At 34.4% G+C, this 24870-nt stretch overlaps 1 protein-coding gene across 9 annotated transcripts in view; it reads right to left on the bottom strand.

The window, feature by feature from the left end:
- NRXN3 (neurexin 3) overlaps window positions 1-24870 on the bottom strand; it is a 2038283-nt gene that overhangs the window by 34161 nt on the left and 1979252 nt on the right. For 6 of the 9 annotated variants that reach the window (XM_044664971.1, XM_044664967.1, XM_044664969.1 and 3 more), the window contains one exon: window positions 21815-21893. In XM_044664971.1, the coding sequence (XP_044520906.1) occupies window positions 21815-21893 (79 nt within the window). Of the gene's footprint in view, window positions 1-21805; window positions 21894-24870 lie in introns of all 9 variants that reach the window. The other 3 variants (XM_044664970.1, XM_044664974.1, XM_044664976.1) reach the window with 1 other exon arrangement.

Genomic DNA, 24870 nt, shown 5'->3' with positions numbered 1-24870 from the left:
CAGGATAGTGAGAAATAGACTGAAGGTTATAAGATATGTAGAAATTTTAGCAGACTAGAGAACAAAATGTCTCACTGGACTTTCTCATTTTCTATGTGAAAGGGATAGGGAGTTTACAACTAAAGCTGATATTTAGAAGTAGTTGTTTTTTAATCTTTGAACCACCCTGTTGTTAGGATAGATGTGCTCCAGGCATCACATTTGCACCATTTGTCTTTACCAGCTGTTTCTAAAAATATATTAGTGATGGGAACCTTTTTTCTCATTCTCCAAAATTGCTTTTGTTGTATGTGGTTTTTTTTTCCACATGGGAAAGGCGATAGATATGGAAAACAACATCTGCTGAGAAGATCATACAGCTTCAGGGATGGACTGTAGTCATCAGCATTGTGCGAAAAAAAGATACACCAAATGACAGAAGAGACTGCCTCATTCTTTTGCATTAAAGGTAATCAAATGTTTTAATTCGCTAATACAATCTTTGTAGCATCGGTGACAGATGTTTCCTACATGGAAGAGAGTATCAATTAATCCACAGCTGCCTTAATTTTCTGGACATCCTATCAAGGGAGAGAGGAAAGTGGAAGAGAGAGACGAGGGAGAGAAATGCAAAGTTTTTAATTACTCATTTCAAAAAATATCTCCTCTTCTATTTATTATATCTAACAAGCAGATGTACTAACAAGAGGTGGTCAGGCATTGAGAATGTACATGGCACCCAAAAGCTGGGTTACAGAATCAATCACATTCCCATGTGTTCGCTGAAGGCCACTTCACTTTCCATCTGTGTTCATGGTTTCCAAGTAGAAATTTAAAACTTTTGGTAATGGGTCATTTACAGGAGCACCTCATGCCCACTGCTGCCATATGGCCACCTGGTAAATTCATGGACCATTTATTAGTCAGTGGACAGGAGTGACCTTAGGCAACTGTCAAATGTGCAGCTATACAGAACCCTACATATTTATTATCATCATCACTCTTGTATTCTTGATCCAAGCCTAGTAGAAGAAAAGGGCTCACTCCTTTTATGGGATACTAGCTTAGAAGATCTCCCCATACCTCCCAAAATACCTTTGCACTATTAAAAATAATATTTTTAAATATATAATTGAAAGTGCCTAAGAGATAATTTCTAGTTAATACCTTAAACCCATATCTCCTGTTGTCATTTCTCCCCCATTACATTAGCTGGCTCTATCTAGCTATCTTCCTTTCAAGTCTTCTCTTTACCACTTCTGCTGGGGTTTGGGGGGTGGGAAGGGAAATAATGATAAGGCTTGAAGGTCATTTTTGAATAGGTCCACATAAAATTTTATTCATAATTAGGCATGATCAAATATACTATCAGATATAAGTATTGAACAAACCCTTAGGTTTAGAAGGAAAGGCTACAAATCCTCATTCAGTAATTGCCATTACAAATATATAGATCATATTACTTTTTGGGAATCATATTATTGACTGTTTCTTTGACATGAAGAAAGCTGTTTTCATATATTTATATAGTAATTCTGTTCTTCATGATGACTTTTCTTGTTTTGTCTTTTTTCCACAAAAGCCACTGGCCAAAAATATTAATTTTTTTTTTTGCTGTGGAGCATATTCTTTATTTTCAAACAATCATTCCACATTTTCTTTAAATGATTTCAATTATCATTTCAATTTCATTTTTATTTGTAAACCCATTCAACCATTCTGATGCTATCCATTGTTTCTTGATATCTTTCCATTTTTGATAATTTTCTTTTATGTATTACATTTTTTACTTTCAATCTTTATTTCCCAGCTGAAATAGAAGCAAATAGGAACCAAATCATATTATTTGTTATAACAAATTTTTGTTTGGAATTAAAATAATTCCAGGTCTTATTAAATTGAACTATATGAGATCAAGAAGCTGACTTTTAGAGAGTAGTTACTGTGCAGTAAGGGAAAAGAACAGAGATAGACATTAGGAGACTTTAGTCTTAATCTTGTTCTACTTCTAATCAACTCTCATAATCTTGAATAAGTCACTTAAACTCCTAGAAGCTCAAATTCCTCTTTAGAAAATGAAGGAATTAGAAGTTTCTTTCTGTCTTTAAGCTTCTAAAGTGAATAGCTCCTGATATATATGGGGTTACTATTCTCTCTCTTTCACCTTTCCTCTTGTTTACACACACACACACACACACACACACACACACACACACACACACACACACACACGCAGTGACCAGTTAGAAGTGGGATGTAAATTTTGAAGGGATTTCTCCTGTCCCAGGCATCATGTTAGTATGCTTTGATTGAATCATATTCTGTTTTCTATCTTCTCTTTTGATTACTGAATTGTAAGAGTAAGGGCCTGGTCTGTATTTGAACTGATGAGCCTACTCTTTCAGTAATCGAATATATTAATGAATGGAAAAAATTGGTTATTTGGCTTTCTTATCCATTTTTAACAATTTTTATTCCTATCACAGTTTTGGCAATAGTGACTGGACTTTTCTTTCTGGAAAAAAATATTTTCCATATCATTTTTTTTCATGGTATCATGAGAAGAACATTGGACTATCTTTATTCATTTTCTGTCACCAGCTAGCTATGTATATCATATTTGGCAAATGGGCTTGGACTAAATAATCTCTAAAATCCCTTCCAAAGCTAACATTCTGGGAAAGTCTGAGCTACAAAGAATGCAATGCTAAGAAGAATTGGGTTTGGTTGAGATTTCAGATGTTCACATAATAAGGAATGGTTTTCAACATCAATGAAGAACAAAATTAAGTTCATTATTGTTGTTTTCTATAATGAATGTTACAAAAAGATAAATTTACCAGAAAAATGACAGAACATAATTGCCTCAAACTTTAGGCGACATGGTATAGAGCATTGAGTTTGAAGTCAGTTATCTGGAATGAAATCCCATCATTGAAACTATGAGAACCTAGCCTATTCCTCTAATACTTCTGATCTTAAGTTTCTTCTTCTGGAAAACAGGAATTATAACCCTCCACAGTTACATGGTTTATTGCAAGGCTCCATTGAAAAAGTAGATAAAACACTTTGTAAAATTTATCACACTATATAAATGGGGAAAGGTAGTAACTAATAAAGAATTTTAAAAGATTTTATTCCCTCTAGCCAAGTACCATATGGATTATAGAGTATAGGAAGGGTTACTGTATTCTCTATAATATCCACTTTGGGTCATGGAAAAGGATGGGAAAACAAACTAAATGAATCTTTAGTCTGTCCCCAAATAATAGTTTCTCTGTTCTTACTGACTTATTAATTATACAACTTTAAAAGTAGGTTAATTTGAAAAGTTAATCAGTTCAACAGCACTTCTTTAATGGCATCATATTTCTTTTCCCCTTGGGGTGTCTCACTGTCTTATTTCTGAGCTGTAGTTCAGAGCCTTCCAGATCCAGACTGAATTCCACAGCATGGGTACCTTGCTAATAGAGGAAGTCTCTGTTTTTCCAAAAATACCCAGTGGGAGTGATATATAGGATTCAGTTTGATAGCCAGTTTGCTAGGAATTTTAGGAGCTCTTCTGCATACCCCTTTCTGGGTTTCTAACATCAAACATGCCACATGAACAAGATAGCATTCCTCTCCTAAAAGAAAACTTAGGTACCAAATGGTATTTTTATACAATAATAATAATAATAAAAAAAACCTAGTATAGTCTTGACATGAATTTTTAAAAGCAATGCTCTCCTATAATCTTCAGCTAGGTGCTGGAACACATTATTCACCTCGGGGAAACAAGATCATTTCTTCCTGTTTCCCATTATGTAATCAGTTACCTTAGACATTCAAAGGACTAAGACAAAGGCTTTTGCTTGGAATGCAAAATGCACTTTTGAATGTGGTGCCTCCCTGATTTTGCTTTTCTCATTCACTGACTGTGTCACTGAACATTTTTTCTTCCTTCTCCCATATACCTTGTGAAGCAACAAATCAAAGACTACAGGGAAAGAAGATTCTCTCGGCAGGTTGCAAATATCATATCTTAGTCATTTAGACATTTGTCAGCTCAACAATGTACAGCCAAGGTTTAGGAAAGAATTACTGGGCTGTGACACAGCATGTGGGCTGGAGTTCAAGGAAGCCATTGCCAAAGAGGATATGAAAAGGCAAGGAGGATGCAACCTATAACTCTGAAAATTCAGGAGATGAATTTGCAAAAGGAAAAGAAAATAGAACTGCCATATCCTCTTAGAGAAAGTCATACCTATAGGCAGGAATACAGTGCACTGTTCATAATATAACAGGAATCAAATCGGGCCCAACAACTCTACCAGGTTCTTGGAAACAACTGCAAAGACATCAGCAAAAAGAAGAGCCTTACCATCACCCTGTATAATTCTCAGTAGCACTTCATATAACATAAATGTAGAGACATAAGAAAGCATATTTTCATAGGATGATTGGGAAAAAATGGAAATGGTAAACTCATTTATTGGGTGAGTAAATTCCTAATTTAATCAGAATTCATTGGGGCTACAGCATAACTGGGTGATATGATACTGCTAAGTATTGCCTTTCAGAACATTCTGCCTTTCAAAATTAAGAGAGCAAAAGACTGGAGGCAGAAATGAATTTTAGAGACTATTAAATGATGCTTCTTGTTTTAGAATGGTCACATCTTACAAGAGGGCATTTCAGTGCTTGGGCAGTTCACACTCTCTTCTTCCTTCCAGAACCTCTAGTTAAAGCCAAAAGACCTAAATAAGGGCATTTGTAGATGTGAATCTTGGTCATTCAGTCACTAAGTCTTTAGACTATTTCCTATAAATTAAAGTGAATTGATTAAGAGAATTTTTATATGTTTGATATATGACTTATGACAGTAGGAGGGGAAATATACCTTTGATTTTCAACCATGATGATAAATACTATCAGCACACAGGTGTCAGAAAGGCTCAGGGACATGAAGTATACCTACATTTCTCTTCAGATACATATCCATTAGTTGCTAGAGATCTTTTTGCCATCATGCTACAAGAAACATGATTATTCTTGAAATAAAAGAAATGTGGCTTCTTTTTTTCCAAAGAATCTCTCTTCTTAGAATTCTAGCTTCAATAATAGGCTGTTGTTCTTTAATTGCATAAGTTGAACAGAAATGCTAATGAGTAATAAGTTAGTATTATCTACCTAATAATCTATTCATCTAGCTGAGGTCTTCTAAGCAATACTAAATATTGGCACATGTGTCTGAAGTCCAGGACCATCTTACTACACAGGAAAGCATCCTAACTAGGAGCCTCCATAGATTTCTAGAAAATCATAGTTTAATACTATTCTGATTTTATTAACTTTTGTGTAAAATACAAAGCACTATAAAGCCCTTTAGGTGGGTCACACATTTTTGTATTTAGTGAGTATTTATTAAGTACAAAGCAGAGACTGCATAGCATACAGTGAAAAGGGCAATGTATTTTGGCTAAAGACTAGTTTTAGATATCTTTTCTGTCACTACCTTTGTAACCTTGAGAAAAATCACTTAATTTCCTTAAGTCTCATCTGTAAAATGAGTGGAATTTGATTAGATAGCTGCTGAGGTTCCCTCCAGCTCCAAATATGGTATTAAGGAAAGCCCATTAGTTAAATCATTCATTTTAGTATTTAAGAAGCATAGCGGAGGAGTCTGATACAGTGGAAAATGGTCCTGTAGTTAGATTTGGATACTTGCTGTGCTACTTATATTCTAAGTGACCTGGGAAAAGCCATTTCACTTCTTTCTCTTTCAATTTCTTTATTTGTCAAATGAGGGATTTGGACTAAAACCCTCCTAAGTTCCCATCCAGCTCTAAATTTGTAAGCCAGCAAAGACTCTTCTTTGGCTCCAAAAGAAAGAAGAGAGATCCTTATCATTCTATATAGGTTGAAAGTCACTGAACTCTGAAAATTACTGTTAAGTGAAGTCCTCTTATCTCTCACAAAGTTAGTTAGCATGACAGTAAATGGAGGGCTGACTTTGGGATCAGGAAAATCTGGGTTCAATCCTGCCTCTGAGACATACTCTCTAGGTAATAAAGAACAAGTTATTTAATCTCTTTTTACCCCAACTGACTCTCTAACACTATAAATTGAGGGTTAGTCATAAGTCTCAATCAATGAAGCATCTACATCTGGTGTTGTTACCATTAAATTCCCAGAAGGCCATATCTTAATTTTATAATTATTATTTATTAAAAAGCAAAAAGTAGGCCAAAGAAAGAGAGAAGCATTAGTCATGTGGCCAGCTAGCTCTTTCAGCTGCCTCCTCTGAAAGTCAGACCTCATACCCTCTTAAGTCCATGGTTCCTGGAAAAGAGCCCAGTTTCTTTTTCTCTCCATCAATTTATGTTCTTCCTGATATCCCTTTCCTGAGCTTCTCTGATTGAAAGATGCATTCCTCAATCAAGACAAGGTGTAGATCTTCTGGACAAAAGAAGTAAGCACAAGGCTACCAATGCAAGCAGTGTCACCCAGTATGGCATTCATTCCCTAAAAGGCTTGTTTACAGAAAAACAAAGAACTTATCTCCACCCTACCTCAGCAAGTGGAAAGAATCCTGTTAGTATAGTTATTCTTAAGATCAAATGCATTTTTTTTTTGCCTTAAAATCAAAAGGTTGTTTGGGGAGAACCAAAAAGGAATACAGATTATTATTAACTTTCTATAGTTGCTTATACATAAGATATATAGGAAGAAAAGTAGTTTTCCAGACTAAAAAGAAAAATCACTTAGAAAGTTAGCTATAATTGCAACTAATAATTATGTAAAATCAACCTATCAGTCTAAAGGATGATTCTAAATGATCAGAACCTATCTTTGGGAACTATGGTCACATACGAACTTGAAGGAACTGAGTTGGGTTTAAGGAAATACTTCTCTTCACAAATTCTTTAAAACCACTTCACAAATCATTGAGACAGACTAGTGGCAAAATGATTACGCAAAATAGAGAGCAGCCATTCTGTGCTTGGCAACTGCTTTCAGTCTGTTTCCTATGCAACACCCTAGATTAGTGCATGAGGGAATGTTGAAGGAAAGGGAATGAATATATTTCAATATGCAATTGGTTAGTTAACATGCAGTGAAATGTAGTTCATTATGTTGAAAAGTTACTGTATAAGTCACTGCTTGTGAAAAAATAAAGATGAAAATTTGTTTTAAAATATATATTTAGATTATTTAATATATTTTAAAAAATATGTTTAGTATTAGTACTAGCTTTCAAAGCTTAGAAAACACTTTTAAAAAGTCTCTACCTTTCTAGTTCTACTTGAAGGAGATCATGAAGCATTATTAATTAAGGTAGAGATGCCACTGAAATATTTTATGGCATTTATGTGTCAAATGTTAATAGCATTGCTTGCTCTGTTACCTAATATCTCAATATCAAAATGGCGATATTATTATGAGCTTTAATCCATTTGGTATAACTTGTTGAGAGATGTATGGATGAAATCTAAGTTCATTTTTAGCCTCCTTTGGTTCTTTGTTATGTAAATTGATTTCAAATGGTTAACACCAGCATTTATATCCTTTCTTTAGTCCATTACTAATTTTCCATTATGAATAACTTGTTTGAATATGTCAGCTTAGATTTGTTTCATTAGAATACCATATTCTTTTCTGATCTTTATTCTTTCCTAGCTTTGGGTATATTTTGAGTTTTGCCCTGCCAGGAAATGATTTGTTACTCTGTGGTAACTCTGTAGTCTGACTGTTGAAATTAGTCTATAACTATAAAATCAATCCTGTTGATTCAAGAATCATATTAGTAAAAATTGTTGGATTAACAAAGATTCAGCCTACTTAGCTAAAAAAAAAAATTTGAGAGAACCAAAAATTTTGTTCCATTCAATTTCAAATGGCCAGTCTATATTACGCAGCAAAGATACAATAGAGGGTAAAGTATTTTTCTTTTAAAAATATTTTTCCAGATTACATAAATATAATTTTCCAATATTTGTTTTCTGATATTTTGTAATCCATGTTCTCTTTATCTCTCCAACCCTACCTCCCCCTGGTCTAAGAAGGCAGGTAATAAGATATAGGTTGTACATATATTATCATATAATACATATTTCCATGTTCATCATTTTATGAAAGATGACAAATATTGCTTACACTAGAGAAAAATTCATGGAGGAAGTAAAATAAAAAATGGTATATTTCAATTGCACTTGGGCTCTGTTTGGTCCTTCTTTAGGGGTGGATATCCTTTTCATGTCATGAGTCTTTTAGAGTTGTCCTGGATCCTTGCCTTGTTGATAATTATTATTTACATTGATCATCATACAGCATTGTTGTTACCATGTACAACATCCTCCTGGTTGGGCTTACTTTACTTTTTGCATCACTTCATATAGGTCTTTCCAGGTTTTTTTGTTGATTATTTTGTTTGTCATTTCTCATGGCACAATTGATGGACAGTTTCTAGTTTCTAGTTCTTTATCACCATAAAAAGAACTGCTATAAATATTATTTTACATATAGGTTCCTTTCCCCTATCTTTAATCTCTTTGGGATATACAGCTAGTATTGCTGGGGCAAAGGGTATGTACAATTTGATAGCCCTTTGGGAATGGTTGCAGATTGCTCTCTAGAATGGTTGTATAAATTAATAGTGCCATAAGAAGTGTATTAATGTCCCAATTTTTTCACACCCTCTACAAAATTTATCAGTTGTTTTAATTTGCATTTCTCTAATCAATAGTGAATTAGAGCATTTTTTCCTATGACCAAGGATAGTTAATATCTTCATCTGAGAACTGCTGTATCCTTTGACCATTTGTCATTTGAGAAATGCTTTGAATTCTTATAATTTGACTCAGTTCTCAAGGGTAAAGTATTTTTTAAAAGCCAATGGGACCATAAATATTTGTAGACTCACGATTTGTCACTATCACTCAGCAACCTCTCCTCAATTAAAGTTATGTCTACTTGGTTCAAAACTGGCCTTGGGCACTTCCTAACTGTGAGACCGTGGGCAAATCATTTAACCCTAATTGCCTACTGCTTACCACTTTGGAACCAATATTTAGTATTGATTTTAAGATGGAAGGAAAGGGTTTTTAAAAAGTGTACATCTTCCAAAAAAACCTGGGAAGACATATGAAGTTCTCAGACTGAGGAGACAGTTTTACAGTAACAATAGTGTACGATGATCAACTGAGCATGACAACTTTTATCAACAAGGCAAAGATCCAGGACAGCTCTAAGGTACACATGATCAAAAAGGCTATCTACCACACAGAAGGGTATGATGTAGTATGAATTCAGATTGAGGCATTCCATTCTTCACTTTATCTCCTCCATGAATTTTTCTTTAGTGTAAACAATATGTTTCTTGTTTCACAAGATGAGGAACATGGAAATATGCATTGAATGATAACATATGTATAACCTAAATCATATTATCTGCTCTCTTGGGAAGGGAGGTAGGATGGGAGGATGGAGAGAACATGGCTTGCAAAAGGCCAGAAAATCATTACTAAAAATTGTATCGACATATATAATTTGGGAAAAAAATTAATAAATATAATAATAGAAAAATAAAGCGTATGTTTTCAGAATATGTCACCCTTTCCTATTCATTACCTCTTGGACACTCTCCTCCATGAGTTAGGAAGCTAAATGAGTCTTCTATTCAACTTCCTCCCCTGGCATCATTCTTTCAGACTTCAAAAGCTATGTCATTTAATTTTCCCATGGTTTCTTGAGCTCTTCAACTCATATGAACTCTAAAACCATTATACTTCAGTAAGTGAGTCGTTAAGGATTTCTTAAGCACCTTTTATGTTTAAGACATTGAACCAAGCATTGGTAATACATAGAAGAGTGAAGACAATCCCTGCTTGCAAGGAGCTCAGATAAGACTGTGGTCTTATGGGGACAACACACAAACAACTATGTACAAACTATATATAAGACAAATTGGAAATAATCAGCAGAGGGAAGGCCCTACAATTAAGGGGAACCAGGAAAAGCTTCCTGTAGAAGATAAGATTTTAATTGGAACTTGAAGGAAACCAGTGAAGAAACAAGTAAGCAGACCAGTGTCATTGGTCAATAGTTGTGGTTGCATCTTAAATTTCATTATTTCTGAAAATCGTTCCAGAACCACCTCCCAAAACCTGAATTCCATAGTAATACTTTAATTTGTCATATCTTGGCTCTCTCACAGATTTATCAGGACATGAATTTCAAATCTTTAGTATTTCTCTCAAGATTTCCATCTCCACCCCTGTTTTCTTTCATTCTAATCAGATGACCTCAGCAATTACTTTGGAAGATTAAGTTAATCTTTTACACACCATTAATTTTTCTCCTCTAAATGTTCTAAGATCTTAGAGGAAATGTAGCCTTTCTTCTTGTCACAGATAAGTGACATTTGCACCCTTGATTATTTCTCCAACAAATTTCATCATGAATTTAGAGCTACTCTATTGGCAACTTTCTCTCAATATAAAAACATGCTCAGTAATTTCTGTTCCTTTAAGACATAATTCTTATGGGGCAGCTAGGTGGCTCAGTGGTTAGGGATCCAGTTCTGGACATGGGAAGTCCTAGATTCAAATGTGGCCTCAGATACTTTCTGGCTAATCCTGGGCAAGTCACAACCCCTGTTGACTAGCCCTTACCATTCTTCTGCATTGGAATGAATACTTGGTATTGATTCTAAGACAGAAGGTAAGGGTTTAAAAACAACATAATACCTGCTTTTATACTCTGCTATCCACACAACGTACCATCCTATAACACTCCATCCCTTCACTATCCTCCTGAGATCTTTGTTAATTTTAATCACCATCCCCTTATCTTCTCCTATCACTTACTTTCTGACTCCTTCTACTTTAAAGCAGTTACCCTGTGATATGCAATACAAAGCTACCTAAATCTTCTACATACTAAGAGATTCAAATTTAGCTGGCTTAGGTCTCTGTCCCAAGTGATTTATGGAAGGAGAAAAAAAGCTGGGCTTTTCCTTCAGGAGTGGTGGCACATTATATATATATATATATATAATGTCATCCTCCAACAATTTTATTCTTCCAGTACCTGGCCAGCCCTAGTCTCAGCCAGATCAAGATTTTATCTTTTCATTATTTTGTTGGGGGTTAGGGAGTGGAGTCTTTCTATTGCAAACTGGGGAATCCATTTATGTAGACCTACCAGAGTGTGGCTGCAGGTGGCTAAGAGGTTGTTGAATGAATGGATTAGGAGTTAGGGATTAGCCTTTATTTCTTCAGCTTTTGAACTTTCTCTGCCTTAGACAGTTGGCATGGGAGTTACTTTTATCTTTTGCACATAATTCTTTTTTTTTTTTTGGAGAGATTTAACAGGTGAAGTCTTAAAGATAATAAGTACTATATAAATGTCAGCTATCATTATTATTAGTCTTCTGTCCTGTTGGTGATATGACCTGGAAGTACTTCCCTTTCACTGTCAATTTTCTAGATAGATTTTCTATATTTTATAATTCCAATTCCTCATCAAGCACATGTTTTTATCTAGTCTTTGTTTCTATATCTTTACTGAAATAATGGGTTTCAATATTGCCATGAGTTCTTTATGGCAAAATTCAATGACTTTTATTTTATTTTATTTCTGTTATTCTCTTTGACTTTGCTATAACAAGTTCTGACACTGCTGGTCATAGCCTCCTTGGATATTCAGTCCAACCTTAGCTTGATTCAGCACTCCAACAGTTCTCTTCTTTCCTCTCTTCCTTGTGTAATAGAACCTTTGGAGCATACGATTGTTTTACTAGGGAGAGCCTGGAAGGACTTTCCTGGGCATGTCCCATATTCTCCTAAAATAGAGATAATCTTGTCTCCTACCAAGTTATAACTTCCTTGTACTGACTGTGTAACTAGAACCATCTTTAAAATTTAAGCATCTTTAAACCTGGGAACTAGTGAGCTTTAGATGTTTGTTCTTCTTCTGGCTTTTGCTCTTTCCTATTGGTTCCAGAGTATGCCAGGAATTGAAATTGTGAAGAGGGAAGGAACTTCCTTCCTCTGCTTCCCTTCTCGTTTATTCCCTTCTCTGAGAAATGGAATATTTCAGTTCTGGGTCATTTGGACTCAATTTCAGGTGCTAACAGTGATCTCTATTAGACTCCAGAGGTTAAGCCATGGCAACCATGGAGCTAAAATGGTAGGCAGGACACCAGGCCAACAAAGAAGCACAGAGAAGCTTGGGACTTGAGATGGGGAGTGCAATTGTTACTCTTTAGGAACTGAGTTAAACTCTGAACCTAACAGTCTTTCCCTTCCTAGAGATCGAAGTGTTACAAGGAGGAGGGGAGATTATACCTCCCGAGCTTTTGCGGAAAAAGGTTATCTATTTTGATTATGTTTCTTGAAGTAAGCATTCATTTATAAAAACTAATATGTCTATTAGTAGGGTGCAGGGGACCTGCCCTACACTGGGGAGGAACAACATAGGTGAGGCTAGAGTTATTAACGGAGAGCCTACCCTATTCTCAAGCCCTTTAAGAGTATCAGAGAAACTTAGAGGAGAGGAAAAATCTAATGAACCTGGTCTTCCAGGCAGTGAGGGCCATAATGTGAGGTAATAAGTGTTTTACTCCTCTGCTGGGTTTTCATTCACCTTCCTAGACTTAAATATGAGTCTCCTCCAAGATTATGTTTATTTGATCTCTACTCTTTACAAATCCACTCTTTCCTAGTATTCTCACCCACTTCTGTGACTTCAATTATCGCCTTTATGCAAGTGATTTCCAAATCTCTACCATCAAGGGTTACCCAGAGTACCAGTTCAATATTTCTAACATCCTGCTGTATATCCATATGTATTGCCTGCTAATAAATTTAAGACTGAGTATGTAAAATCTGGAAGTCTCCAAATTTTTGCCATTCATCCTACCTTTTTCATTTGGAAGTAATCTTTCTAACATAATGCTCTTCTCATATCAAATTTCTAATATAAAACCATTACTGACTTCCTATTGGTTACTGAATAAAGCATAAAACATGGTTCTAGCACTTTCAGGATGCCTGCAATATGGCTCCAAATTTACCCTACCAGGCATTCTTCCTACTTTCTGGTTCTGGGTTTCACAAACAAATTGTAATCAAATCATTACTAATATTCTTTAGGGAAGGAAATGTCACTTAACTCCCCTTTATGGCTACAAATACCATTCCTCTTATATCCCTTAAATGCATTATGTTCCCTGTATTAGAATGTAAAGTACTGTAGGGCATGAACTTACTTGATTTTATAAGTATATCACCAAATTTAAGCTCATTGCTTTATACATAGAAACAAACATGAAATTCATTCATTCCTCCATAGGATGAGAATATTCTTTCTAACCTTAAATATCACAACCCATTACCATAATATAGTCCTTTACTTAGAGGTGGTATGCTTAATAACTATTTTAAAATAAATTAACTTGAATCTTTTTTTTTTGACAACTCAATTTGTGCCAAATTGAAGTGGATTACTAAACAGGAAGTAAAAGTAGAGTAGACGTGTCTACAGGCTATGTTCTTGCTTGAGTGTCCTCATAGATGAAAAGCATGAAGAATATATACATACAGTTACTAAAAGTTTCTTTTATCCTATCCCCTCTACCATTTCCCTTGATTATCAAACCATTCTAGGACACTGAGAAACAGTATTACAAAATGATAAGAATATCTTAAAAATAATTTAGAGATAGAAGATATGGGTTCAAATACCCAGTCTTCTATTTATTATTTGTGGACAATCAACTTAACCTCTCTAGGCTTCAGCCTTTTCTTTTAAATGATGATGTTAGACTTTGTGGCCTTCTTGCTCTGAATCCAAAGATCCTTTAAAGTTTATTCTTTATTTCAGCAAATCTGGAGAAAACTCAGTGTTATGCTCAGAATTAAGAAGAATTTATGCCTAAAAGGTCTCTAAATCTACTTCTTATTGGTCTTCCTCTGTCCCCTACACTTTTCACAACTAAAAGAGAAAATACTGATAGTGGTCATTCATATGAAAACCTTCTCTTCTTTAGTAGAGTCTATCAGACTTTCCTTTTGAGACCCACTTCCCAAATCTTCAATCATTTTGGCATAATCCTCTGGATCTTCCCTAAGTCCTGTTTATCTATTTTCAGCTTCAGAGTCCAAAGTCCTATTTTCTATTGATCCATTACCTAAGGTCTTCATTTGTATTTTCCTTGCCATACCAATATTAATCCCATAGTGAAGATGAACCATGAGGTTTTCTCACTATTATCCCAATAATATCCACTTGTGATATTCAACCAACTTGACTTTCTCAATCTTGGTGTTCATTAGCTCAATTCAGAACATGAAGATCCAAGTGGGGACTTTGTTTCTAAATTCTATCACCAAGATCAGAGACCTTGCCCTCAGAATGAAATTTATTTGTCTGACTTAATGACAGAGAAGAAAATAATGGAGATAGAAGATGTGGGTTCAAATACCCAGTCTTCTATTGATCCAATGTGATTTATAGGCTCTCTAGTGTTCCCATGAGTAAAAAAATCATTTGGCTCAGTAAAATCAAAAGAATGCAATACCCTAAAATTTGCTTGAGGCAAATACACTAAAATAAGCTTTTTTTTCTCCCTTTCCAGAGATGTCTGGTTGAATACATTCGAATTTCATATTAAAATATACACACACAGATAAATTGGATAATTCTTCAAAAGTTCCACATTTTTCTTACCAGTGCTGAAAAAGGCATTACTTTCAGCATCAGAGTTGGCATATGCCCTTTATTTGAATTTTCTGGAAATAGGTCTGTTGTCTCGCGATGTGCTTCTATGTCTGCAGAAGGACTCTAACTAGCATGTTGTCAGCCTTAGAAAAAAAGACTAGAAAGTAGCTTTCAGATTAAATCACTTTACCTTTAGGTTTGTTTAACTGTTCCAAATGAGATCAGCATGAGTTTTTGTAAAGTTTTCAAATGGAAGCTTTCCTTCTTTTGATAGGAGCTAAAAAACCTTATGATTTCCAAGTGAAACCCCTGGATTATTGGGTTTAGAATTTCAATGAGAATTGCCCCTTTGTGGAATCCCTGCTAGCTAAAGTTAAAAAGCAGAGAAGACAAGGAGACTAAGAGGGAAAGGGGTAGGAATTCCAAACAACAATTTACAAACAGAGAACAGAATCACAGAACAACACTAGAATAGTGGACTCCAAGACAGAATGACAAGACAGATGGATTCACAAAGGAAACACAAACTTGACTATTGCCAAGGAAAACAAAATTGAAAAACAAAACAAAGAAAAAAAAACAAAAGAAGAGAGAGAGAGAGAGAGAGAGAGAGAGAGAGAGAGAGAGAGAGAGAGGCGCTGCAAGAGCAGCTCATGGTACTGCCACAATTCATTGAAATAAAATAATATTTTTCAAAAATAAAATAATAAACTAAAAAAGGTATTTCCCCAAACTCATAAACTGTAAACTTGCTGGGATTAGCCTGGATGTGTAACTTTGATGGAACACAAGATGGCATCATCACAGCCCATGCACAGGTGAATGAAGGCCATGGTTAGTTAGTTAGCTACAAACTGTCACTGCATGCCACAAAATGATCTCTGGCTTGTCCAGAAGGAAAAGATACAACAGATATTCTGCGTCTGCAATAAAATTCTTTTTATGCCATCTGTGATTTAGGGGAATGGGTGTGTATTTTGGGGGTTAGGTTTTTTTTTTCTCTTGTTATTTTCCCTGATTGGGTATATTGTTTTATTTTTTCTTTAATGTCAGAAAAAAATCCAAGTTAAATTGGAAGTATGTAGTCTGTGCAGACATGGGGGCAGGAAGAAAGAACAAATAAAGGAAATAAGGGGAAAATAAAAGCAAGAAAAGGGGGAAAACTTCATTCTTTTATACACAACTTTCTTGGGATTTAAAAAAAATAAATATATGGGGTGTATTATAGGGAAACAGATTTAACAATAGGATGGCAAGAAAAGATTTTGTTGCCTTAGTTTGATTTGCATATCTATATATCTCTCAGTATTTAAAAAAATACTTGATAGGAATTACTTTTAGAGAAGTACAGCGATGAATTTTTTAATGTCATAATGACTTAAAACACTTAGGATAAAAATTAAAGTAAAATAAAATATTAGAACCACCAAAAATTCATGCGGCACAAGATGAGGTGAAATGACAGAAAATGTTCTTGAAATATATACAATGTATATATCTATTTATATATATACACAGGAGTGACTATATATTTATAGATATATCTGTATAATTTTTTTCTCCCCAACCCTCCCAAGGATAACTAGAAGATGAGATTACCCATAAAAAAGAAGAAAAATCAAATAACCTAAATAAAAACCAACGTGCTTTATTCATTAAGTAATAAAATATCATGCATCTGTTGACATCCCCTGATGCTGGGTTAAGAATGAGGGCATGAATTTCTGTGTAAACATATGATTGATGGCAGGGAATATTGTTGATATCTGTCTTACATTATTTTACTATTGTTATATACTGCATGTATATATATATATATACCTATATATACACACAAGTCAATTAAGCACAATGTTATAGCAATACACATACACACAGTATATATATAAATATATATTTTAGTTTTACCGAAGTAAAAATAAAAAAGAAACGAATAGAAAGAACAAACGAAAACCCACAAAATTTCTTGAGAACCACAAAGCATTAGTTGCATGCTTATAGGATTTAGGAAAACTTTCTTCTTGTCTCTTTTCATATTGGCCTTTGCAATCAGGAAGTTCTCATGAATTTAATTTATAACTCTACTCTTGTAAACTAAAAAAATCCGTGGTCTCAGACCATACATGTGTATGCAGGTGCTCACATAAAAACTCACAAATGCTGACTATCATATTATACTCTCTTCATTTTAAGCTTGAGTACTTTGTCATGATATTGGTGTCATAGAAAGTGTTCTTTTTTTGCTAAAATAAGTCAATGCTACCATTTGATGGCCCTTACTTATTTTCTAATGTGGTATTTCATGGTCAATCCTATTCTCCAAGCTTTCAGTGAAAAGTCCTGATAAAGCAGAGCTTTGAATTTGTAGTGGTGCATATATAATCTCCTACTATTGAAAATGTACTTACAAAATGGAAAATGATCAATTACATATAGAAAACTTGAACAGGTATGTCTAGTGGATTTTGAACATGTTTTTCATAAACCATTTCTAGAATATGATTCATGTGGCAGAAATCAAATTGATTAATCCACATATAAAAACATTCATGTCATGGCAAACAAATTTCGCCACTGGCTAATGCTCATAAGTGATTTAGTGTACTCTGCCATTTGACAAACCAGGAAATATTTCTGTTCACTTTGGATGTGTAGAATTTGAGATGGCATAAAGGGAATCTAGGGGGAAATATCTAATAGACAGTGATGGAAATCAAGAAAAAAATCTGACTCAAATCTATGCAAGTCGTCTCAAAAGTCTACATGCAATTCTAAGTTTTAAAAAATGGACTTCTTTTGAGATGCCCTACATGTCTAGCCCTATTCTCTCTTGATTTCCATCACTATCTATTAGATATTTTTTTTGATGGAGTACATCCCTTTGGCAATCTGTGATGATCTATGGATCCCCTTCTGCAAATAATGTTTTTAAATGCACAAAATAAAATATGTGGTATTGCAAAATTAAACCAATTTTACTAAAATACAGTTATCAAAATATTTAAAAACCAAGGTGAGGGAACCTAGGTTAAGAATCTCTCTTTTGATGTTTACAGTTTGCTAACAGATTCACTAATGCTCTTCTAAACCTGGGTTTCAGGTACTTATTTTGCATTGGTTCAATGGCAGGCAGAGAACATAAACAAAAAGTGAAGATTTGAGAAATTTATAGGATATATAAGGCTTGGCTTAACTTGGCTAACCCAGATCTTCAACTGTCCCTGAAATGATGGCCCAAGGTTTAAAACCACAGGCATGGTTAAGTTACAAAAGTGGTTTCTGTTTGAAAAAAAATCCCTCTAATGAAAACCCAGAAATTTTGATATCAGCATTACCAACTAACTATTCAATAATCAAAAATAAGAAGTAACCTAGCATTATGGATAGATTTTTAGATTCGTGGAGTCAGGAAAACTTATTTCTGATCTTGCTTCTAATTAGCTGTATAACCCTGGGTAAATCTCTTAGCCTCAATTTACCTAATATAATTAGCTAAAACTTAGTTGCTGAAGAGGAGATTTCTCAAGTAAATTAAGTCACTCCCAAACCTCAATTTCCTAATCTGTGCTGTTCAAATTAAAGGATCTTATTATACTTTAGTGATTAATTATTGTGACCTCCTGACTTTGAAAAATATAAATTTATGTTGAAATCCTGAAGTTTTCCATTTTACAAGAATAAAAATACTGATTTCTCAGTTTGGAAATTTCTGTGAATTTATTATTGTCAGATTTATTTGACAAAGAAATGTAGCTTGTATTGCTTATGCAAATTAACTGAAAACATCAGTTGGCCATTTTATAAACATTTATGTTCCATCTTCTAATTAATAAATTAAGCTAACGTATTGTGAATGTCACAAGTTTTTAGAAACAATGAAAATTTTATTTTTTAGGTTATTAAAAAAATCTTTGGCTTGAGAAATGATAGATTTAAATTCATCTGAATTTGATCCATTAGTCAGTTAGGAGAAGGAGAAATCTAATGGAAAATAAAGGGAAAACTTGCTTATTCTCAATGTTAACCTCATTAATGTTAATCAGTTGCCGCCAGCAGTCACAACTCACTGTCGTAATAAGAGAAAAGACTCTTTCCTTCATGGATTAAATTCAGTTCTCATATATCTCTGCATGAGTATGCTAACCATTTGACAGAAAAGTAGTGAACAAATATTAGAAAAAGAAACAATCTTTCATGCTGATTTGCTATCTCAATCTAGAGGTAACATTAGGAGGTTGGCTTAATATGAGTTTTCTGGTTTTGATGCAAAATGCTTATGGGAAGAGATCATGCCTCCTTGTATAACCTACAATTCCTACTTGCAGTGAGGGATCTAGAGCAGACATTCTGAACATGCCTGAAATGAATTATTCAAACATTCTCAGTGTTGGAATGTGTCCTTTGCCTGAGAATGATGAAACCAAGCTCTGTCTCTTTTTTAAAAAAATGCATTTAAATAGTAGAATCCCAGGATCTCAGAGTTAAACAGGAACCTTGGATGTCACATAGAACAACCTGTCCCATCTTTGTCTTGCAATCTCTGTCTCCCCTCAAAGATTAGCAGAGGCATGGTGGTCTTATTTGACTCCCCCCTCCCACTGTTAAGTACCTAGGAAGGAAGGCCCTTGAGGGTAGCGATTAGGAGTTTTAGGTCTTTGTATTCCCTAGCACTTAGCAAAGAACTCTATATTATCAGAGGTATTGAATAACTTCGTTGAATTAAATTGAACAGGAATCTTTGTCACATATTCAACAAGAAGGGTTTTTAAGGTCAGACGTTGGGGGAAGAGGTGGTGTGTGTGAATTTAGATGGGAAAAAAATTATATCCTTAACTTTCACTCATTCTGAAAGGAAATTTATCATTTCCTTCAATGATGAATGTAAGCAACAAAACATTATTCTGAGGTTTGCATGGGGCTCACCAGATTGCCAAAGGGTCCATTCCTTATGTCTCCTGCCCCCCCAAAAAAGAGTTAAAATTTTCTGCTAAATAAGTAATCATCTATTTTCTGTTTGAAGGCCTCTAGTGATTGGAAATGCACTATCTTGTGAAAAAGTCATACTGCTTTTTGGATACTATACATATAGTCAGGAACTTCTCCTCATGAATTTTTAATTCTTCACCAGGGGGTCAATCAAATTTGAGTCATGAAGTTCATGGGGACTCTTATTCTTATTTAGTTATCAATAACATATTCAAAAACTACACACTGATATAGAGAGTAGAAAATAATTTAAGGAAAATTATTACCTTAGTCCTTGATAGACCATGCTGTACTAAGAAGTATACAAGGACTGAATTGAAATGAGCTATACTTTTAATTTGGAATAATTTACAGTAGACATTTAATATATAAATAAGTATTTATACATATACACATATATATAATTCACATATATGAATATATTGCTTTTTGCAAATGAAAAAATTAAGCAAGTAAAGTCTTTACTTTTAACTTTCCCATCATCCTAAAGGTATATTTATATGTATATGTGTACATAATTCACAATGGTAGTTATTTTTTATTAAGAACTCAAGAATTATCTGCAACCCAATGGCAATATTATTTACTTGGTCAAATAATCTTGAACTACAAAATCAACTACAACTGTTAGTTTCCTTATGGTAAGCAGGTGGTTCACATATTAGAATTCTTAATCAACACATTTCCCCTTCATTAAGCATGAATGTGTATTAGTCTACCTATGATGTAAAATTATATTACAATCTATACCAGGCTTTTCATCTTGCAGCTAATAATTGAATGTGTGTTATTACAGCAAAGTGCTAAACCATAGAGGACAAACCAGTTTTCCCTTGAAGAATCTAGAACTGTGAAATAATGGCAGTAGAAGAGGAAAGACTATCTTCCTTGTTGTTTCTATAAAGTAGCTTCCCCTTCTCAGATAGTGAATAACAGAAGTCATAGAACTTCCTGGCTACAAAGCCATTTTGCAAATAACCAAGTGGTTCTTTTCCATCAAATCAAATCACAATAAAGCTTTATAGGAATGAAAAGTTGGCAAGTTTAAAGACACTAGCCTTTAGTGGGTTTTTATTTGTCTTACTTTTTTTTTTTTTTGCATGAATCAGATAATTCTCAGGGAGTTGCTAACACAATATTTTAATGGTTTGTGGCTTCTTTATTTAAAGGAAAGAAAACAAACCAGAAGTATAACCAAACAAAAAAAGAAACAGCTAGAAACATAAAACACTATCTATTGAACCCTTTCAAGAAATAAGATTCTAACCCAACTCCAGTTTTTCATTTTCTTTAATATACACAGAAATTCGATGATATCTGTTCTCTATTATATCTATTAATGCTTAACTTACGAAAAACCTCATAAAGGAAGACTTAGAAAAGTCTGCAGAAAATAAAAGCCACTGCAGTTGTCTGCTGGACATCATATCATATATAACTTATTATAAAGAATCAAAACATCAAAATGTATCTGGGTCTAAATGGGAAACAAAATCCTAGATTTCTGTAACCAGAGTTCTATTGACTCCCATATGATACATTTTGCAGCATCCCAGAAGATACCATGGCATGGCTCAGTAGTTATTTTGGGTTTATTATGCTTTCTGGTTCTACAAGTTCTCTAGGAACATAGAGAACAGATTCATATAAACATTTCATGGGCAACTTTACCTTACAATCATTAGATCATTTCATGAGGATTGGATAATATTTACCATGCACTATGTTTTCACTTCGATTTTCTTTTAATTTTCATTCCAATATAGGCATGTCCTTCTTCCTCTCCATAAAAGCTGCTTTTGCAACTGACTACTTAAATGGTAATTTTTGTTATTTATGAATCTGATAAGGATTTGGTTGTAGGTAGTTGGATTTCCCACCAGACCATAGTCTCCATTACCAATCAGAGGTCTTAATTTCAATTTTCTTGGGTAATTATTGTCCATTCCATGGAATCAGATGCTTTTCAAAAAAATAAAAGTTATCTTTATATATGTATGCTTATACATATATATGCATTGAATACACACACATATATACATTTAATATATATATACACACACGTATAAATTCACATATATGTATATATTGTTTTTTGCAAATGAAAAAAGTAAGCAAGCAAAACAAGACTGACCTGACCTACCTGTACTAGGTTCACATTCAACAAAGTCTTCATCATCGCTGGAACATTCAGCAGATGAAACTAGGTCATCTGATGTGGGCTGTTCAAGTCAGAGAAAAGAAGAGAAGAGAAAGAAAGGAAAAAGAGAGTTAAGAAAACAGTATAAACAAAGACACGTGAGGTTTAATACACAGATTGACCTCTTTTCACTAGACAGGAGTGAACCTTCTGAACTCTTCAGCAGTAGTTAATGGCTTTTGATTCTGGCAAATCAATTATATATCTCACATCCTAACAGGTGGTCTGGATACAGCACATAGCCAGGAACCATACTCCATCCTGGCAGGCAGAGGTGCGCTGGAGCCAGCTATAACTTGTGAAATTTTCAGTGGGAGCATTTACATCTCAGAAATCATCAATCACTACAAATCAGGGATTAATTTATTGTTTTGTTGAATTTTAGACTTAAGAAAGTGTGAATAATGCAGATTAAATTTAAAAGTGTGTATGTATACTTTTTCCCCGCCTGGAGTCCAAATGGTAAATATTTACTGGCATACTACTGTTTTATTCTATATCTATTGCTTAAATAATACAGTGGAAGACTTGGGGATTTACACCATCATCAGATTGGAGGCATGATGACTCTAGACTAATAATTATCCAAATAATTGACATTAATAGAGCATTTTAAGGTTTTCAAAGTACGTTATATTCATTAACTCCTTTTTAACCTTACAATCCTTCTGTTAACAGGACATAACTCATGACAACCCAGCTTTACCTTCTGTTCTAGCTTTGATAAATATTTGTTGAATTAAATTGGATTTATCACCTAGCTCTAGACTACCTTCCCAAATATATTAAACCCATTTCCATATTCTATAGTCTAGCCAAATTGGCTTTGCCATTCTTCTAATTAACATTCCATCTCCCATATTCATGCATTTATCTGGGTTATATGTATCTCATTCCTAGAATTTCCAGGAATTCCAGATACAAATTCCGTATTTGTATCTCTTAGAACTCCTGCTTTCCTTTGTAGTTCACCTCAGTTATTGCCGTCTACATAAATCCTTTCCTGATTCCCCATTTCCTAGTTCCTCCATCTTCCATCAAAATTTTTGTTCTTCTACATTTATTTTGCATAAATGTTATATACACCTACATATACATTAATATAATCACATACATGGAGAAAAAGACCTAATATTACAATACTAGAGCAGTGTTGAATTTTTTATTTTATTTTATTTTAGAAAGCAAGATGGAAATACGCATTTAGAGCTATAGTGTTCATGATCATTGACCTGGAAATCCCATTTCTAGGATCAGGCTCTGAAGGCATTATTGAGAGAGTAAAAAATTGGGTATGTATGAAAATGTTCACGGAAGCTTTGTTTACAAAGTATCTGGCAATAACAAATGCAATGAATGAGAGAAATAGCTGAATATATTACGGTATTTGGATATAATAAAATATATTATGTTATTGGAAATATAATGAAAATAAGGAAAATATATGAAGAAAAATATATGTACATACACATATATAGAGAGATAGTGAGAGAGAGAGAGAGAGAGAGACAGAGAGAGAGAGAGAGAGAGAGAGTGAGTCTTCAATGGAATGGAAGCTTCTCAAGGGAAAAAAGATATTTTATCTTTATCACCTGAGCCTAGCACTATGCCCAGCACATATCAGACACTTAATATATACTTGTTGATTGACTGAATTGGCATCAAATGCTAACTGTGGTAGGGATAGAATAAAAATAACAAATTCTTCCTCCTCATCAGTGATGAATATGACACATTTACAAACAACCAAGATAAAATATTAGATGTGGCAAACTTATGAGTGGCACAGAGTGCTATGTGAAGAAAATATGGAGGGGAGAAAAACAGGAGGATTAAATGAGGGTCTGGCTATAGTTAATCAAAGAATTTGAGGAATTTCAGTTATTTGAGAACCAGAAGGTCAACCAGAGAGTATGACTGAAGGTCTGACCATGTGAGAGTTAAATCCAATTAAAAAATTTCCTTGGACTTAGATGTTTCAGTGCAAGTTAGGTACCATCCAGGGCAGATAATTCTTGTGTTTGTGTGTGTGGTATTTATTGTGTTTGCACATGCTGGCATAATTAATGAATAGTGTGTATCACATTCTGTTAGAGGAAAGCACAATGGCTATTCTTCCCAGAAGCAACTTCTTTATGTAATTGCTATTAATTAGCTGAATTAAGAAGGTGGACCAATAGGGAAATTCTATAACAGTCCCTAAATATGGGTTAGACTATTCCTGAAGAGATCACAAAGCTACTTTTCCTTGGCATTTTCAGCTGGATCCTGTTCCCCAACCCTCCAGCTTGTTGCAAAATGCCACCATTGGAGGCATGGTGCTGAGAAGATTGATGGGAGAAGTATATGAGATTGTGGATAAAATATTAAGAAGATCTCTTGCTGCAGCTGGCAGAAGCCCCATTTTGTATGCTGTTGCATAGCACTTGTCCCCAAATCCAACTCTTTCCCCTACCCCTTTAATGTACAATAAGTAACTGATATGTTACTTCACCTGTTCATTTAACTACTTCCTGCTGCCAAAACTCATGGTTCCATATTTCAAGTGGAAAACACTCCCTTCTTGATGGAATACTATTGTGCTCAAAGGAATAATAAACTGGATAAATTCCATGTGAACTGGAAAGACCTCCAGGAATTAATGCAGAGTGAAAGGAGCAGAACCAGAAGAACATTGTACACAGAGACTGATACACTGTGGTAAAATCGAATATAACGGACTTCTCTTCTAGCAGCAATGCAATGACACAGGACAATTCTGAGGGACTTATGGAAAAGAACCCTACTCACATTCAGAGGAAGAACTACAGGAGTGGAAACAGAAGAAAAACAACTGCTTGAACTCATGGGTTGAGGCGGACATGATTGGGGATGTAGACTTGAAACTACCACACCAATGCAACTATCAACAATTTGGAAATAGGTCTTGATCGATGACACATGTTAAAACCAGTGGAAATGAGCGTCGGCTATAAGGGGGGTGGGGAGGGGTGAAGGGA

Source organism: Gracilinanus agilis, chromosome 2 (assembly GCF_016433145.1).
Source record: "Gracilinanus agilis isolate LMUSP501 chromosome 2, AgileGrace, whole genome shotgun sequence".
In the NCBI taxonomy this organism is placed as follows: Eukaryota; Metazoa; Chordata; class Mammalia; order Didelphimorphia; family Didelphidae; genus Gracilinanus; species Gracilinanus agilis.
Note: the sequence above shows the minus strand (reverse complement) of the source record. Positions and strands in the feature narration are given on the sequence as shown.